Below are 18,435 nucleotides of genomic sequence, written 5' to 3'. Positions count from 1 at the left end.
TTACTGTAGGATTTCTGTAAAGTAAATAGTGGGAGCAGCTTGGAGGAAAGCTTCTCCTGAAAGCATCCCATCACCAAACTGAGAGCAGAAAAACGCGAGTGTTTTATGGATGAAGCAGCCACTTCCTGCCTCCGCCCCTCAGATCTCGGATCAGAAACATGTTTCCCATCTGTCTTCTCCTCAATTCGTTTTCTCTCAACAAATCTGAGGAGTCTGTTTGCTGCAGCAGCGGAGTGAAGCAGCGTTCGTCTGTAAAGCCGATAAGAGTGTAAATCTGCGTCTGTCCTCATGTCTGAGAGCCAGAGAGCTCCTGAGTGAAGAGGAAGATCTGATGCAGATCCACCAGAGCTGCATGTCGAACAGTTTGTTTCCACTCAGCTCTGCTTCTGCTTCAGCCAGCAGAATAAACCTCCTGTTGCTTCCAGCTTAATCTAAAATAACCTGCTGCTGCTCATCTGAGGAAGAGGAGGAGTTTCCACCCAGGATGAAGGAACAATCAGAGATTTGGAGCAGACGGTTCCTCCTCAGCAGCAGAGGTCACATTTAATTCTCCCAGATGATTCAGTCTGCAGCTAATTCAAAGCTGAATGCTAAACACAGACGGCGGAGACGTTTGTCCTCTTTAACATCGGAGGGAAATGTGGAGCGAATGCTCAAGCAGGTCCAGAGAGCTGTCATCATGTTGGACATAAAAACTATTTTACTCATTTCATGAGGCGCATCAGGCTGAACTGGGTTTTCATTTTCAGATTCAGAAAGAAAACGTTGAATTTATTTGGATTTTTGTTCCACTTTTTGATGATTTTTGCAACACGTCTGATTAAATGAGTCATTCTGAGGGGATGGTTATAGATCACTAATAAAGCCATTAAGATATTAAAATGGACTGTAAAGTCACCCATAGGGCCGTCGCAGTCTAGGGTCTCTAAGGTCATGGATATGGCCCCTAAAGCCAAATAGGGCCATTACGGTCACTAATATAGCATTTTAATTCACTCATAGGGCGTTAAGGTCACTAATGTGGCTATTAAAGTCAACAATATGGCCCCTAAAGACTAATAGGTTGACTAAGGTCACAAATGAAGGTCATTAAGGTCACTAATAGGGCTCCTGAAGTCACATAGGGTCACTACGGTCACAAACATGGCCATTAAGGTCACTAATATGACCCTTAAAGTCATTCATAGGACCGTTAAGGTCTGGCCCCCAAAAGCCACATGGGGCTGTCAAGGTCACTAAGATGGGGGCCACTGGCCCTACTCTGTTCAGCTCAGTACTTGGGTCATTGTCCTGGACCTGCTGCTGTAATTGTTCTGATTTTGTTCTGATATTTGTCACCGTGATCAGAACCTCAGACGGTTCTGGATCGGAGGAGAAACTTCTCAGTGGCGGAGCCAACAGGAGACATTTGGACATTTTCCAGAAGGGCCTCAGAGGAAAAGCCGTCAGACAAACATGGAAATATTTCTGCTGTTTATGATGTAAACATCCATAAACAGCCAATTAGCAGAGAAGCAGATAAATTTAAGTGAGCAGCTCCCACCTCCCTGTTTCATTTTAATCTCCTTCATGACATGAAAACAATTTGTCTCCCACTGAAATCATCAGCTGTAATAATTAGCCAAATTCCTTCATGAAATATTAATTAAGAGCAAGGAAATGTGTGCAGAAGATTTAAACGGAGCTCAGCTTGATTAGAAGCTGAGTTAAAAACCTCACAGTGTGAAGATTTGTCAGAAAACCAACATCACAACAACTTCACTGTTTTCATTTAACAGGCAACTTTACGCTTTATACTGAGAACAAATCTGTGTTTAGAGCAAACTGTCAAAATACTATCAAAACTCAAACAGATTATTTATAATTCTCAAACTATAAATATTGAATTTTCTGTTAGAAATAAACTAAATCAAAGATAAAGAGACAACAGTTTTCTTAATATCCTTCTGGATTTTCACTTTCTGAAATGTAAATAATGTTTTCTTTCTGAACTAAAACATTTCAATCTGACAGTTTAAAATTAAAATTCTCCATCTGTTTGGCAGTGATCTTTTCTTTCCCAGTTTTTACCTCCTCCTGCTCTCTTCAGGCTGTGAGAGCGACTTCTGGGGCCCCCACTGCACCAACCGCTGCCAGTGCCGCAACGGGGCCAAATGCAACCCGATAACGGGCGCCTGCGTCTGCACCGACGGCTTCCAGGGCTGGCGCTGCGAGGAGCACTGCCACCACAACCTCTACGGCAAAGACTGCATGCAGGAGTGCCGCTGCCTCAACGGCGCCACCTGCCACCACCAGAGCGGGGAGTGCCTCTGCGCGCCCGGCTACACCGGCAGCTTGTGAGTGGCTCCACCAGAACCCAGACTGAAGCAAAACACACAGTAACTCACCAAATAAATACGTCTGTTAGCCTTTAAATCACTGAAATACATTAAAGATCTGCTGCTGCTGTTGGATCAGTTTTCTGGTCAATCAGGGAGGACTCAGTTTCTATGCACCACAACTCTGGAACAAACTCCCAGAAAACTGCACAACAGTCGAAACACCAGCTGCATTTCAATTGACATAATGACCGAACTGGAATTACAAAAATAAATCTGCTCAATGGAAACAATTTGAAGTAAACTCTTTTTTTTTTTGAGAAAAAGTTTTTTGCGCTCGTCTTGGGGTTTGAGTTTGCAGATGGACCAAAATGTAGACATGAACTGGGAGTATGGGTCATGCTGAATGTTCTGTAAAGATGAAACTAAAAATCACCGGGAGTTCAGGGAGCCAGAGGAGAACAAAAAACACCAGAACAGCACAAAGAGCATGACTGGAAATAAAAAGAAATAAACAAACTAGAATCACCAGAAGAAGAACTGAACAAAAACTGAATCAAGGTTGATCTAATCAAAGAAAGCGACTAAGAAACAGAATAATAATAAAACCAGAAACTAATAGTCAAAACACCAAAACAACTCAGAATAACCCAGGATGTGACGTCATTAAGGTGTTTTTTTTCTGTATCAGAATTAGCTTATTTTGCCAAACTGCAGTGGAAACAGTTTTTCTGCAGTCATGTAATCAGCAGCTGGATGTTTCTACTGGCAGAAATGACAAAGAAGACAACAGGAAGTAGTTGGAGGATGATGGCTCTGTGTGTTTTTTTAATGAATTATTGCACAAGCAAACTTATTCATGTATTATTTTTAAAAAATGTATCTAATGGGAACACAGCAATTGCACAAAAGATGTACATTAGTGAAATATTGACAAAGTTTTGGGGACATTAGTATTGGAAACGCAGCTACTGAGTTTTAAATCATAGCTAAAACCACAGCTGCCTTTGATTAACAATAACTGGAACATGGATCAATATATTTGATGGTTTTGATGATTAAATGTAATGTTTGTTACTGGTTTCACAGTTGGTGACTTGTATGATGTAAAACACGTTTTGAAATGTTCTATAAAAATAAACTTTGATTAAAAAATTACTGCAGAATTGAGAGGAAAGTGAATCTGAAAGCTTTTTTTCTAGATTTAAAAAAAAATTCAGCCGCATTGAGACATTAATTTGTTTCTTGATGCAACTTTTCCCCAGGAATACAATATATGATGAAGATATGGGAAGGAATTTATGCTAATTTTCAGATAGCACCTCAGTGAGGTTCAGTAGGGGGAAAGTTTTCTCCTGTTGTCTTAAGCTGCTGAAATATGCAAATAATGATTTTTGTGTGAGCGGATGAAGTCAGCATCTTTCCCCGGCTGTGTTGCTGCAGATGAAGATGTTTCTGTTTGTCTCCTGCAGCTGTGAGGAGCCCTGTCCTCCAGGTAAACACGGCTCCATGTGCGAACAGCGCTGCTCCTGCCAGAACGGAGGAACCTGCCATCACGTCACCGGGGAGTGCTGCTGCCCGCCCGGCTGGATGGTACGGCGCCGCACACCAACGCCTCGCTGCAAACCATCAGAAACATTCTCACTGCACGAAACAGAGAAAATCAGAGCAACACGAAACAGTATGGAACACCTTTAGTGTCACAGTACAACTAAAACACCATCCGTTCTGTAGATCGGGGCTAAGATTACCAGCAGCGTTTTATTTACCAGACTGTAAAATGCAGCAGCAGAGAAGAAGAAGAAGCTCAGTCTTACAGCAGGAAGTGCCTGAGCTGAACCAGCATGGCCGCTGGAACGGCTGGAGGAGAACGCCGCTTCTCTCCAGAAACAAGATGGCAGATAGCAGGAGTTAGCTTACCAGAGCTGCATCTGGATGCTTTACAACCATGTGCCAAGCACGGTGGTGGAGGTATGATGGTTTGGGAACCTGGAACCTGGAAGCCTTGCAGTCAGGGATTGGACCAGGATCTCCTCTCAAAGTTTTCTAGAGTCAGATGTGGATCCATCCGTCCAACAGCTGGATCCGTTTAACAATGAATTACCCAAAAACAAATCATTTAAGCTTGTGCCAAATAATTAGTGACTTTGGTTAAATATCATCGGTCAGCAGAGTTTCGGCTCAAATTATGAATACATCTAGATACATATGAAATACTTTATTTTCCATTAAATGTGCAAAGAGTAGAACATGTGAACCAGCCTTGCTTATATGTGAGTGAACATGTGAGTTTGTTGTGACCCGCTGCTCCGCCCCTCAGGGTCCGGTGTGCGCCCAGCCGTGCCCCTTCGGCTGGTTCGGCATCAACTGCTCCGAGGAGTGCGCGTGTCGGAACGGAGGCCTGTGTGACCACATCAGCGGCGTGTGTCAGTGCACCGCCGGCTACATCGGAGAGAGGTGAGCTAAGTCCAGCGTAGCGCCCCCTGGCGTCCCAACTGGGGAAAAAAATCACATTCTTACCTGCGCCACAAAATAGGAGCATCCAATATGCAGTGGTGGGCCCGCCAACTAAAAGGTTGGTTTGCGCTAATGCTATAGCGCTACACCATCACTGTGTTTAGGGGAAGCTAATGCTAAAGCGCTACACCATCACTGTGTTTAGGGGAAGCTAATGCTAAAGCGCTACACCATCACTGTGTTTAGGGGAAGCTAATGCTAAAGCGCTAACTGCATCTCTGCTTGAAAGTCTGCGACCCTTGAGCAACAATTTAACTTTGACATAATAATTACGTTATACTGTAATACAGCTATTGTATTTGTTTATATCTCGTTCTCTACTGTCTGTTTAATTTAGTTCATTTATGAATTTATTCATTTTAGAATTTGTCTAAATTAAGGGAAGTTAAGTTTGCTAAACATTTTCAAAATTAGCTAGACTGCTAAAGGGAAATTAGCCCTGCTATTAGTGCGTTAGCGGGTTAGCAGATGTACCCCGCCCCCCCGTCAGTACATATTTTTTCACCACTTCCTCTACGTTACATAAAGTAAGAAGAAGACGTGTAAATCAGTGTAGATCCGAAGCTTAACGAGGGGTGTGCCCATTTGCCTTATTTAAAAAAAAAGTAATCCATTTTGTAAATTCTTCTGGACTGGATTGAATTTCTTTGTCTCAGCAGTAAAAGCTGGAATTGGTTCAGTCTTTTTTTCACTGAAGCCATTTTAGCAGAATTTGGTTCACCAAAGTCCGCTTTGGAGTGGAAGTCATCAGATATAAGCAACTTTATTTGGCATGAAATGTCTGTAATGATAAAAATAAAACGTCTCCATCTGCATCAGGACGTAGAAAGTCGGCCTGGGGGCTGTAAATGGCCCCCGGCCCGCAGTTTGGACACCCCAGCTTTAACCCTTCCATCCTGTGGCCCCCATCTCCCCCCACCACCGTCATTATTCTCATTCCGGCCAAATTACCTCCATCCATCCGGGCTCCAGACAGCTGAATTAGCCTACATGGAATAATTCCCAGGCTGCCTTCTCTTCCTCTCGTCCGCGTTCTAATGGAATTAGCCCAGATAAGAGGCGACGTGATTTAAACGTGACGCCCAACAGAAGTCCTCGCCGCGCAGCTTTAATTGAGTGATTTGTCTGTTTCTAAATGGTTTCTGCTGCTGGACGTGTGAAGAATGCAGCGGGCCGGACTCGGCCGCCTCTATCAGCCGCTCAGAAACTCTGCTGCCTTTGGGGTTGAGGGTTTAACGCCGAGCCTGTTGACCTCCTGAGAAGCAGGCGCCGTGTCGTGCAGAGTGACGCCGCGCTGGTTTTACTGTTCAGCATCAGCGTCATTCATCTGTCTCTGAATAATAAATGAATGTTTGAAGGACTATTCTTTACATTTAAAACCCACTCCTAACATTTATTTAGATCTGTTCAAATATTCAGATTTTTATCTTTTTTTTCCTTTTTGTGTAAAATTAGATTTTCAGTGTTTATTCATGTTTCTGTACTAAAAAACTTCATTCAGTTACAAACTCAATTTAAAGAATCATTTATTAAGGATAAGTGGGATTTAATTGTCGTTGTTGAGGCTGATGTCTGCTGCTGTAGCAGTCCGTATGACAGAGTCTGCAGACGCTTCTGACTGAAGACGCTCTCTTTCATGTCCATAATGTTTTTCATACTAAGAACCACAGAACAGAACCAGCTTTCTATCTGGTTGTTGAGCTTTTTAAGGCGGCATCATTCCCTCCAGCTCTGTTCAGTCCACCTTAATCCAACTCCAGTCCATCTGCCTAGTCAAAGTCCGGTCCGGTTGGTGTGAATGCTAATTGACCTCTGACCTCTGGTCCTCCAGACCTCAGTCTGGGTTCGGTTGAAGTGAACTCTGGTTTGGTTTGAATGTGAACACCAAGCGGACCGGAGACTGCTCCACAAGCAGGAAGTGGACTACAGTGCAGGGCATTCTGGGTAAATACAACCAAAGCTAACCTGCTAGCCTAGCGCTAGCAGCAGAAATGGCTCCTGGTCTTTAGCGAAAGACTAAAGAGAAATCCTCCAACACTAAAATCTGATGCCTCCATCTTGTTTCCATCTGGTGAAGAAGGAAGTTGCTTTCAGTGTCTTCAGAGGTTTTTGTGTCGTTTCCTTTAGTGGTTCTTGGTGCAGCGCCCCCACAGGCCAGGAGGGGAACAGGTTGGTTTGACTCAGAGAAAGAGAATGATGGTGAAGTTCTGGGTCCAGTAGAACCGGGTCTTACAGGAGGAAACAGCCTGAGTCCCTGGTTCTGATGCTGCCACTGCAGGAGATGATGATTAGACTCTAAACTCCCTCAGCTTCTCTGGACTCGACTTCTGGACCCTCTCTAATCCGCCTGACTACTGCTGAGTCATCCGAGTCTCTCTGTGGGTGACTGGAGTCTGACCTGTGCTGGGAGTCTGAGGTCTGAGTCCCGTCCCTGTGGCGCTGCCGTCCCTACAACCAAATCCATCAACGGAGGATTTTCAGTTGAAGTCCTAAAAGTTTATCAGGAACTCTGGAAGAAAGCAGGAGGATTTCTCCAGTTTATTCCGACTCTTGAATTAAATGTTGAATTAAAACATTAACTGATTATCTGCCGTCATGTTCCTCTGGCAGGTGCTTCCATTATTTTCAGGACCTCGTTAATATCACTGAGTGCAGGCTAATAAACACAACAAAAGGTTTTCCCGGCAGTGCAGACGTCTTCCTCCTCGTGATCCTGCAGCTGGATTTACGCTGCTCGGCAACTCTTCCAATAAAAGCCTTCATAAAGGAGGATTTACGGCGCCGCCCACCTTGTCGGCCCCATTCATTTAATAACGCCGTGTCAAATAAAGCTCCCAACGAGGCATCTGCAAGTCAAACGCGTTGCCGTCGGTGACCGAGAATCTGAAACAGAAACATCTGGAGGCAAACAGCTGCTTTCATTTCCAGAAAACTAAATAAATCAACAATAATCTGATTCATTAGGCATACACTGGACCTCCACTGGTTTGGACTGGTTTCTGTTTATTAAATATCAAAAGACATGAAGAAATTATTCACTTTTAAGATTTTAAATTCAGCATTTTGCTTAAATGTGTTTTTTATATTTCTCATATTATTTTATTTCTTTTTGATATTTGAGTTTTTATTTATTAATTTCTTATTATTGTTGTATTTCTTTTTTTCTTAAGTATTTTTCTTATTTTTTAATCTTCTTTATTTTGTTTAGTTTTTTCTCATTTTCTTAAATTTTTTTCAACATTTAAATTTTTCTATATTTAGGTTGCATTTTTCTCTTTTAAACTGTTGTTTATATTTTTAAAATTTATTTTAGCTTCAGCTTTTAATTTATTTTCATACCTTTCATTTAATTTTAATTCTACCATTACATTTGATGTTTTATTTAGTTTTTTATGCTGCATGTTGTTGTTTTATCTGATTATTTTTTAAGCATATTTTTCTTTTATTTTTTATTTTTGGTTGTTGTTATGTCTTCTTTTCATTATTTGTATTATTATTATTATTATAATTATTATTTATTTTTCTTATTTTGGTTGTATTTTGTTTTATTTTTTATTTAGTTTTTTTCTTGTAATAATTTCTTATTTTATTTTTAGTATTTTTAGTATATTTTTATTTATTTTCTTGTTTTTTCATTAAGCTCAGTTTGTGTTTTAAGGTTGGATGAATTAAGATAAATGAATTTAATAAAACCGAGATGTAAAAAGTGTAAACAAATATTGCAAACCTGATTATTTAAGACGGAAAAGTCTTTAGTTGGATTAAAAATGAAACCTGCCGTGAAACCGACCAGTCACTGTGTTTTCTGGTAACCATGGCAGCAGGACGATGTAACTTCCTGTTCCTGTCCAGGTGCCAGGAGGAATGTCCCGTGGGAACGTACGGCCCGCAGTGCGCCCATAAGTGTGACTGCCTGAACGGGGCCCGGTGCTACCACATCAACGGGGCGTGTCTCTGCAACGAGGGCTTCAAGGGCCCCAGCTGCCAGGACCGGTTCTGCCCCGCCGGCCTCTACGGGCTGCTCTGCGACAAGATCTGCCCCTGCAAGGGCAACAACGCGCTCAGGTGGGGCAAACAACACATTCCACTCAGCGTGCTTCCTCTGTGGACGGAAACACGAGGTTTTACTGAACGCACCAGCTGAGGCTGGGATGTCCAAAGTGAGGTCCTTGGGCCATTTGTGGCCCTCGGAGAGATTCTGTGCGGCCCTTGTCCACAATTCAAGAAAAGTAGAACTTTATTTCACCGGCTGCTGCTGGCGAAGCGCTTAAAAGAAATTAAAGTGAAATGAGGCAAATTGAAATAGTCTGAAAAATGAAAACGTAGCACAAACTGTTCATATTTAGTCAATTACGGTTTTACTTTCATTTTAATTTGATAGTGTGGCTGAAACCATCAATTAAGTAATCCTTGACTAACGTAGTAATCGATTAATCGTTAACTGGAGCACAGACTGAAAAACGCCACTCAAAGCAGTAATTAAGCCCAACCGTACAAAAATATTCAATTTTATTGCATTTTAGGCAAAAAATGATTAATTTTCTTATTTAAAAAAGGCATATTTGCATATTTTAATGTTTTTCTAATAATGTATAAAAAAAGATTAAGAAATCTGTAGCATGTGCCAATTTATTATGTGATTAATCATTTAATCACCAGAACAATCAATTAATCGATGACTAAAATAATTGTTATATTCAATCCCGTAACTTTTACTTAAACTGGGCTAAATAATAAGGTTTCAAAAACAAACGCAGCGACTTGTGCTTCTTTAGCTGAGCTAAGGAGTTTAGCTAAAACGTCTACAATTATTTACTGATTATTTCTGCTAGTTTCATCAAAATATTGCGTATTTAATTTGTTTTTAGTGTAGTCAAATTTACGCTTTGGCTTCAGCCTGTTCCTTTTTTGGTAAATTATGGGTTTGTTTATTGTTATTTTTTTATTTTTACCAAAATAAAGTGAGCTGAACTGGAATAGTTTTTATATCTTCATAACAAAAGATACAAACTTTTTGTTTGTTATTGTCCCACGGATAATTTTAGCTTCACAGTCGTCGCCCTTAAGGCCAAACCTTTGTGCAGCCCTGGTCTAAGAGCCTCTTCCCTGTTGCCCCCCCAGCTGCCACCCACTGTCGGGGGAGTGCACCTGCGCCGCCGGATGGGCGGGGCTTTACTGCAACGAGACCTGCCCCGCTGGTTACTATGGCAACGGCTGCAAGGAGCCGTGCAGCTGCGCCAACGGAGCCGACTGCGACGGCGTCAGCGGAGCCTGCGTCTGCGCGCCGGGCTTCATCGTGAGTAAACAAACACGACACGGGTTCAAAATGGCTGACCTGACAAATAAAAACATGGATCCTGGATTTTACGTCCATCATCTGCTGAAGGTTTCATTACAATATTTCAGAAATATTCACACCCTTTTAATTTCATCAAACTCACAAACGTCAGTGGGTTTCAGAGCAGCATGAATGAGTCCATAATGATTCATCGTCTTCATCATTTCTTTTACAGGAACAATATTATGTGTTTTAATTTAGTTTTTTAATTACAGTATTAAGTTAAATGGAAGATTAGTGAGCTTTAGAAAACAGGTTTTGATACCTTGTATCTTGTTCTTAAATCAACTTTATGAAATTTCTGAGTTAAAACCTAAATTATTTTTGAGTTGACTTTATTTTTCCAGTTAAATCACGTTCCCATGTTTTACAGTGTAACACCTCTCCAGGCCTCTACGATTCTCTTTGTCTCGGTCCAGTAAACGGTCAGAACCTGATCTGTGACTTTCTAGAATCTCCAGATTGAAACTGAATATTTTTAAAGAAATATTCATAAAGTGCATTTTTAAGGCAGAAATTACATTTTTTATCTTCCGGGTTTTGCCACATTGATTTACTTTCACTCAGTAGAAAGAGTCTTAGTTTCAGATTTATTTTGATCCAGATCATTTAAAATAAACCGAACAGTTCCTGAGGTTTGAAGGGTTGAAGTTTAAAACATCTTTTTATCATCTGCTTCTTAATAATTTCTCTTGGTGTTTTATGCATTATTGTGAAGACATTTGTGATTTGTTTGATCTTGAAAGCTGTAAAACCAACAAAGTTTCATTTGCTTTGTTTTCTGCTTATTTAGATGTTCAGAAAAGCTTTTTATTGCTTACCCATAATGCATCAGATCAACTTTTAACTCTGTGTAATTGACCAAATTCTGCTCTTAACTTCAGCCGTCATTAGTTGATGAGGCGATAAATAATGAAGGGAGGAAAAGTTTCCTTTCTTCTCGGCGGACGCGGCCGTCTTTGATGCGTTGCTGTTGACTCGACCCGGCCTAATGAACGCCTGTCAGACGCTCCGCGTCTCACCGGATTGCGTCAGCCGCCGGTCCGATCGCAGCAAACGGCTGCAACAAATCAAAGGGATTTCCTCAGAAACACGGGAGCTGCGTCTCTGCTGTGAAGAATGGAGCGCTGCTTCCTGACCGGCGCGTTCGCATGCAGGTGCAGGGAATGCGTGCAGCTGGCAGACCTGCTGACTCGGCAGGACTTGGAGCTGCAGGTGTGCAGCTGGGATGTAGGTCAGAGTAACGAGAGGAAGAAAAATCCAACCTGGGAGCTTTCAGAAAACATGTTCAGCTTTAAATCTCCTTCAGAGGACAGAGAATACGGATTTTTCTTTAAAATATTAAAATAATTTCCGTTGTTTAGTTTAGGTTCATCTGTTCTGTTAAGAAGCACGGCTCCCGTTCGTTCCCTGAGAAGAGCCGAGTTGGAGAGCAGGTGTGTCTGCTGTGGCTGCGCTGTCATTCAGGAGGAGAGGTTTCCGTAAAGTTATCGACTCCATGCGATCAGCCGGGTTTCCACTGGAGCCGAAACTCTTATTAATTAATTACAGATATTTTAATATCATCAGATGGTCCAGAAAATTCAAACCGTGATCAAATCCAGTCAATGACTTTTTTCTACCTTCAGTCCAAATCAACTAAATCAGTTTAGAGCCACAAAATGAACAAGATAGTTTGTGTTTATGATGCCAAAGTCTATGAATTAGGTTAGATTTTTAATAAAAGAATAAAACTTTGGATTTATTTTTAGCTCTACAAACTGAACTGTGACTTTATTGCACATTTTTACATTCTACTTTGTTCTGAATGTAAAAAGTTAATTTCTGCTTCTAAACTATCTGATTGGACGCTGGAAACACTAAGGAGTTAGCCTAGCTTAAAATAGCATCTCAATGCTAAACATGTAGCAGTTAATGCTAATGTTAGCATCCACAGTCCACGTTTCTAAAGCAGCTGACCGGACAGATTAACACTTTGCTCCAATCTGATGGTTGAAGAACAGATTAAAAATAATAAATATTTCTGTTGTTGGAAGTTGATGCTTCAAAGCCGTTTAGCTGCTTGGATGAAGCTACTTCCTCCTGGAACATAATTCAGAGCAACATCATTCACTTCTCCTTTCATGCAGAAAACATTTTAAAAACTGGCTCTTGGAAACCGTGATTATATGTAAACGTGTGAGTTTTATGGTTGTTTCATACATTTTTTATCCAGTAATTGTTTTTTATTATGTGTTTTAACACCAGGAGGGAAATTATTTACACACAAATGAACATTTTATTTACTTATAAATGTTCATTCTTACATGTTGTCCCGTTTGTAAAAATTAAAACCATGAATCATTTTTAGTTAAATTATTTTCATGTTCTGTTGCATAAAATCCTAATAAAACACTAAAGTTTATTTATGTTAACTGTTGGCTGAATCACATTGAGCTTTTTATTTTGCGTTTCCGACGTTCAGTGAAAAGCTGTGAAGTGATTGCAGGGTTAGTTTTGAGTGTGTGTGGCCCTCCGGGGCCCCTGGCCGCCTGCGGCGCCGCCTGATCCGGCCAGACAGAGGCCGCCGCAGCTTTTCTAATTGGGCCGAGAACATCAGAGATTTGAGCAGATGAAAGCAGGACGGTGCTGCAGATGAATGTGTGTTTGGTTTATCAGAGTTATTGATTCACAGAGAATTGATGGAGCGCTGGAAGCTGCCGCTGTGGATGAGGAACCGGCTTTAAACAGGATTTATTTGGAGTATTGTCACCAGGTCGGACGGTCGGGTCGATACCTGTAAACATGGCCGCCTCTGACCGGAGGTCCAGACTCTGTTCCTCCGTCAGCAGACGCCTTGTTAGCTCCTTCATTCTGCCTCTGAAGTGGAGCAAAGCTTCGTCTAAATGTCTCCGCCTTTAACGAATCGCAGAACTTTGATCCCTCAGGAAGGTCGGCTTCTCTCTAACCTTTGCTTGAATTTAATTTGCCAATTGATTAGTTTTTAAGTGGAAATAAATATTTTCAGCATTTATTTGCCAGGAGTTTAAAGTCAGAGAAAAAACAGAATTTAATTAAAACTGACAAGATTTACATCCTGTTCTTGCTTTGCGATTTCTGGACCAACATGTTTCAGTCCTATTGATCCGAGTTATTTAGGAAGGAATAAGAAGCTAAAGTTGAGGCTGATTCTACATTAGAGTAGATTTAATAAAATTAAACAATAAGAAACTTTATTGTTTTTGTGTCTAGACAAATATAGGAGTCAACAAAGGTCTAACATTTCATTTTTCTGTTGCAGTGTCTTCAATCAGGGCAGTTTCTGCAAATGCTATGCTAACATTAGCATGAGAGCACAAATTCATGCTAATTCAAGAAAATTATTATAATACTAAACGAATCAACTCATATTACCAGAATAAAGTCATAATATCAGTAGAATGAAGTAGTAATGAGAAACCTTGAGCATTTTGTGAAGTTATTCTTTGGTAACAATTTTAAAAATTAGGAAATATTTCATCTTTTAACACGTTGAACATTAACTCCCATTAAAACGACTTTTTTTCTAGTAATTTTATGACTTTCTTCCGGTGAAAGTGTTTTTGTTCTGCTAATATTATGACTTTATTCTTGTACTTCCTCATAAAACAGTTTCCTCTCAGCCTGGCTCTGACGCTCCGTCGTTCGTCTCTGTCCGGCGTTTAATTTAATGATGTTTTCCTCAGATTTTCAGGCGAACTGACGGACGTCCTCATTAACCTGCCGCACCTTTCAGAAACATCCTGCAGCCTCTGCAGGTGGACATCCATCAGCGAGACACAATAAACTGCAGACAGACGAGCTGGACGCGTTTTCACTTCTGCTGCTCTTTAATTAAAAGATAAACAGCGTTAAAATATCAACTTATTTATTACCCAGAAATCTCTGGGTTTAATTTGTTTCCTGGTGAAACAGTGAAAAGTCCTGATTAGATGATAAATATCAGGATCTATCGATCCGTCTGTAATTATTGCAGCGGAGGTCACCTGTCGTCCCTTGATGGCTTTAATTATTAAGTCCATGCAGGTTATTTATAACCAAAGTTTTTATAAAGTCCTTAATTCACCAACTTTTTAATAAGTCCTCTCCTGCGCGCGGACGGCTTTGTGAATATTAGATTAATAGTAATTTAAAGGTAGCAGGTTGGAAGCAGGCAGCTTTAATTAACAGAGTTTATGCCATGAAGGTGCTGATCAATGCAGCCGGAATGAGGCTGATGCCGCGGCCGCGTCGTGGCACTGCAGGGCGCCATCAGCCGCCATCAGCATCACATCACAGCCAACAAACTAAACACTCCCAGGCGCCTGGATGGGTTTTAACTGAGAGACGATGGTGGAGGAAACTCCCCACCAGTCAATCTAAAACTCTGACGAAGTTTCCATCCTGAACTGTCTGGTTGCGTCTCGGCGTTTCTGTCAATGTGTTGGATGCCAAAACTTTCTCCAGGTGAACAGAAACAAAGCTGAAGAGGAACGATGTGGAGTCAGCTCATCATCTGTCAGCCAATCAGAGGAGACGTCGGTGCAACAAGCCCCGCCCACTTGGGAGCTGCTTGGTGTTTTGGGGAAATTGTAGTCGGCCATTTTACAGAACAGTTATGGATTCAACAGGTTGGAATGAATTGTGACGCTCTGGTGGAGCCAGCTGCACATTGTCAGCAAAAACCTACAAACCACGAAGAAGACTACTTCCTGTTGTCTTCTTTGTGGTTTCCGGCTGTAGTAACATCCTGCTGTTGATCATGTGACTCGTGTGAGGCAAAACAGTTGTGTCTAGATTCGGCTGGAAAACGTCGGGGGTTTTCGAAATTGTTTCCATAAGTGAATTTATTTTCGTCACATGAATTTTTGCGTTTCTATGGAAACGTGGCCAGTGGAACATTGACCAGCATATCTGACGTTTGGCTGATCATTTTAATGATTCATTTGACAAAATGTTATCTTTATTTCCTAATTATTGATGATTTTGTGACGTAAAGAGCCTTGTTGCTGAAATGTTTGGAACTAATAAACTTGTTTCTGTTGTCAGGGAGACGACTGCTCCATCAGCTGTCCTCCGGGTCTGTACGGCTCCAACTGCTCCGCCGCATGCTGCTGCCGCAACGAGGCGTCCTGCTCGCATGTGGACGGCTCCTGCATCTGCACAGAAGGTTGGGCTCCGGTTTCCCTCCAGGTTCTGGTCCAAACGGCCGGGTTCTTCACGCTAACATGTTTCTGTAATAATAATGCGGCCTCCTGCACCAAGTTCCAGCTCCAATGTTGTCCAGAACTTTTCATTAAGTTCTGTGTTTCTGTCTTTTAATATCTGGCTGTTTAAATATTAATGTGGCTCAGATTCTGCGTAGGGAACAAAGGTAATTAAAGGGGTTCTGGTTCTGGCCTGCTTTTGGTCCAGTTACATCTCACTGCAGAAGTTTTGCAGAAAACAGAGACACTAGAAGAAAACATCAGTGATCAAAAACCAGCTTGATAAATTTATGAATAATAAATAAATGTAGATTCTGATGCTGAATGTAAACAAAGAGAGAAAAGCTGGTCGGATTTTAAACCGACACCAGAACCAGAGAGAACCTGCTGGCTACTGGTAACATCTGTGGATGAACTTTGACCCCGCTCTGCTCTGCTGAAATGATTAAATTAGACACACTGGAGGGTTTTCCAGCAAGAACAGCATGCTTAAGTTCATGCTTTGACTAGGCCACAAGTCAAAGAGCTAATCTGACACAAAACCAAGTGAGAAACAACCAGAATTTGTTTCACTAAATCATCAGATTTCACTTCTTTCTAGTTTAGTTTCTGGTTTAAAGCTACACACAGAGTCTTTAACCCTATTTTGTTTTTCATATTTGAAATAAATTATTTTAACTTCAGAAGCAAAAGCATTAATAAACAGACGAAAAGTAACATAAAGGAAGTTGAGTTGTTGGTTTAAAAGGTAGAGGTCAAAGTAAATAAATGATTTTAATATTAGATTCATATTATTGTTTATTTTGGTCATTTTTATCTTTTCCACATCCAAGTAAAAAACGCAGACAAAGCTGGAACAAAATAACAAAAACAAGAAACAAGACAAAACTCACATCAGACATGAATTCTTCCAAACTGTTTTTAATGTTTGTCCTGTTTTAGATTTGTTTTGCTGATCTTGCTGTTTTCTGTGGCATTAAATTGAGGATAAATCAGATTTTCTCCCATTTTTCCGGCTTGTTGCTCCCAGTTTGTTCCATGATCTCATTCAGGAATATTTGCAGGAATAACTGATTGTTTTTAGAGTGAATAGTAACGTTGCAGCCTTGATTCTACTGCTGAGGTACCCGTTCCCTGACGTTCCCTGATGGGCGCCTCTGTCTCCGCTCCCCAGGCTGGCAGGGTGTGGACTGCTCCATCCCCTGCTCCAGCGGCTCCTGGGGCTCCAGCTGCAACCAGACGTGTCAATGCGCCAACGAGGCGGCCTGCGACCCCGTCAACGGCTCCTGCACCTGCTCACCGGGCTGGAGGGGCGAATACTGCGACGCCCTCTGTCCTGTAAGTCTGAACATCCTTCTCATGTGATGAGCTGTCAGCCATCTTGGTAGGTAGCTGTAACTAACAGTTGTTAAGGAGTTGCTATGACAACAATAGACAAGCTACAGGCTGATCCTGACAGCAACGATTTGGTTGATCTTTCTCTTTCACGTCGGTCAGGAGTGTTAATGTCCTTTCTTTACTTGTTCTGGAAGTTGTGGTTCATCCATGCTGGTGCTGCATTTGCCTACCAAGATGGCGGCTCAGACCTGTTGGAACTCTTTACGTTTGAATTTTAAAAATATAAAAAACCTGAAGCGTTTGAGTCTGAATGAATGAAGCTGAGCAGGTTCTGGTTGGTTCTGGACCTTTTTCATCGTATGGTCCTGGTTCTGCTCGCAGGACGGGTCCTACGGGTTGGACTGCAGGGAGAGATGCGACTGTCTCCATACCGACGGCTGCAACCCGCTGACAGGAACCTGCCGCTGCCTCGCAGGCTGGACCGGTGAGTTCTGGCAGAAAGTCAGACTTTTAGCAAACGATTCGATTGAAATTTAACCGTTTAAAAATCGGTTTCTCATTTTTAGCTAGCGTTAGCGCCCAGTCACATTTAGCCGCCATGTAAACAAAACTAAACAAACCAAGTTTTTTGACGGACAATAAACCATTAACAATAACAATTATGATAAACACGCGATCAATATCAATAAATATTACATCTGATAGAATATCCAATATTCAATCAGAATATCCACTGACCCAGAACCACACAGCATTCTGGGAGATGTAGGCAGAGGAAAAGCTTTAGCTGCTCCATCACTCATTACCAGCTAAGTTAGGTTGGTGGCATCAACTCACTCACTCCTTGGTTGCCTAGCAACAACGTGTTGAGTTACTGGCACAGCAGCAGTTTCAAGTTTCTCCATCATGTCTCATAACTGCTTAAAAACAAAAACAACATGGAATGAAACTTTGGATAAAGCAGGAAAAACATAACTCCAGTTTGGCAATATTTCAGACATTTGAAACAAAAAACGATTCAATTATCATCAAAATCGACTGATATGAAACGCTGGTGGTGTGATATATCGTCCAGCCCTCGTTTTGACACAAAGGAACATTAAAAAATGATTCCACATCTATGTCAATAATAAAGTTAGGGAGAAAATTAAAAATCAAATCCTTATAGTAAAACATTTCTTTTAAAAAAACTCAAAGGAGAAAAACCTGCAGCCTGTTTGTCGTTTTCCTTCTTTTCTTCAAACTGTGGCTCTTATTCCGGTGCGCTCAATAAAAACAGAAAGTTCTGCATTTTTAATCAAAATGAATCTTTTTTATGAACTCGGATATGTTTACTTCTTCCTCTCAGGTCCTCCGTGTGATTAGATCAGTTAGATCAGATTATGAAAGCGATGCTCTGTGTAAATAAACAATAAGCAGCTCTTCTGATGACCGGAGTCGGTAGAGGACGAGTCGGATCTGCCAAACATTTTGCTGCACAATCTGGAGGAAACGGATGATTTCATCGGATAATTGTCTCACCATTTATTTTCTCGGATAATGTTTTTCTTGCTGATGTGGAGGAAAATTCATCCCAGCAGGGAGAGAAACGTTAGAGAGAGGAGACAACAGATCGATGCGACACACGAACATTCAAAACCAATCATTCAAAACCTGATGGAGATTCAGGCTGGAACGAGTCTGACGGCCGAGTTATCGTCAATAACTTCACAAACGGTTC

General features: G+C 41.3%; 1 protein-coding gene across 3 annotated transcripts in view; it reads left to right on the top strand.

Annotated features, from left to right (window-relative positions):
* The window catches only part of LOC114143667 (multiple epidermal growth factor-like domains protein 11), a 90,930-nt gene that overhangs the window by 54,857 nt on the left and 17,638 nt on the right, over positions 1-18,435 (top strand). For all 3 annotated transcript variants that reach the window (XM_028015938.1, XM_028015936.1, XM_028015935.1), the window contains exons 6-13: positions 2,090-2,336; positions 3,791-3,911; positions 4,639-4,775; positions 8,688-8,900; positions 9,957-10,131; positions 15,220-15,340; positions 16,552-16,715; positions 17,097-17,199. In XM_028015938.1, coding sequence (XP_027871739.1) covers positions 2,090-2,336; positions 3,791-3,911; positions 4,639-4,775; positions 8,688-8,900; positions 9,957-10,131; positions 15,220-15,340; positions 16,552-16,715; positions 17,097-17,199 — 1,281 coding nt within the window. The remainder of the gene's footprint in view (positions 1-2,089; positions 2,337-3,790; positions 3,912-4,638; positions 4,776-8,687; positions 8,901-9,956; positions 10,132-15,219; positions 15,341-16,551; positions 16,716-17,096; positions 17,200-18,435) is intronic.

Source organism: Xiphophorus couchianus, chromosome 4 (genome assembly GCF_001444195.1).
Source record: "Xiphophorus couchianus chromosome 4, X_couchianus-1.0, whole genome shotgun sequence".
NCBI lineage: Eukaryota > Metazoa > Chordata > Actinopteri > Cyprinodontiformes > Poeciliidae > Xiphophorus > Xiphophorus couchianus.
Note: the sequence above shows the minus strand (reverse complement) of the source record. Positions and strands in the feature narration are given on the sequence as shown.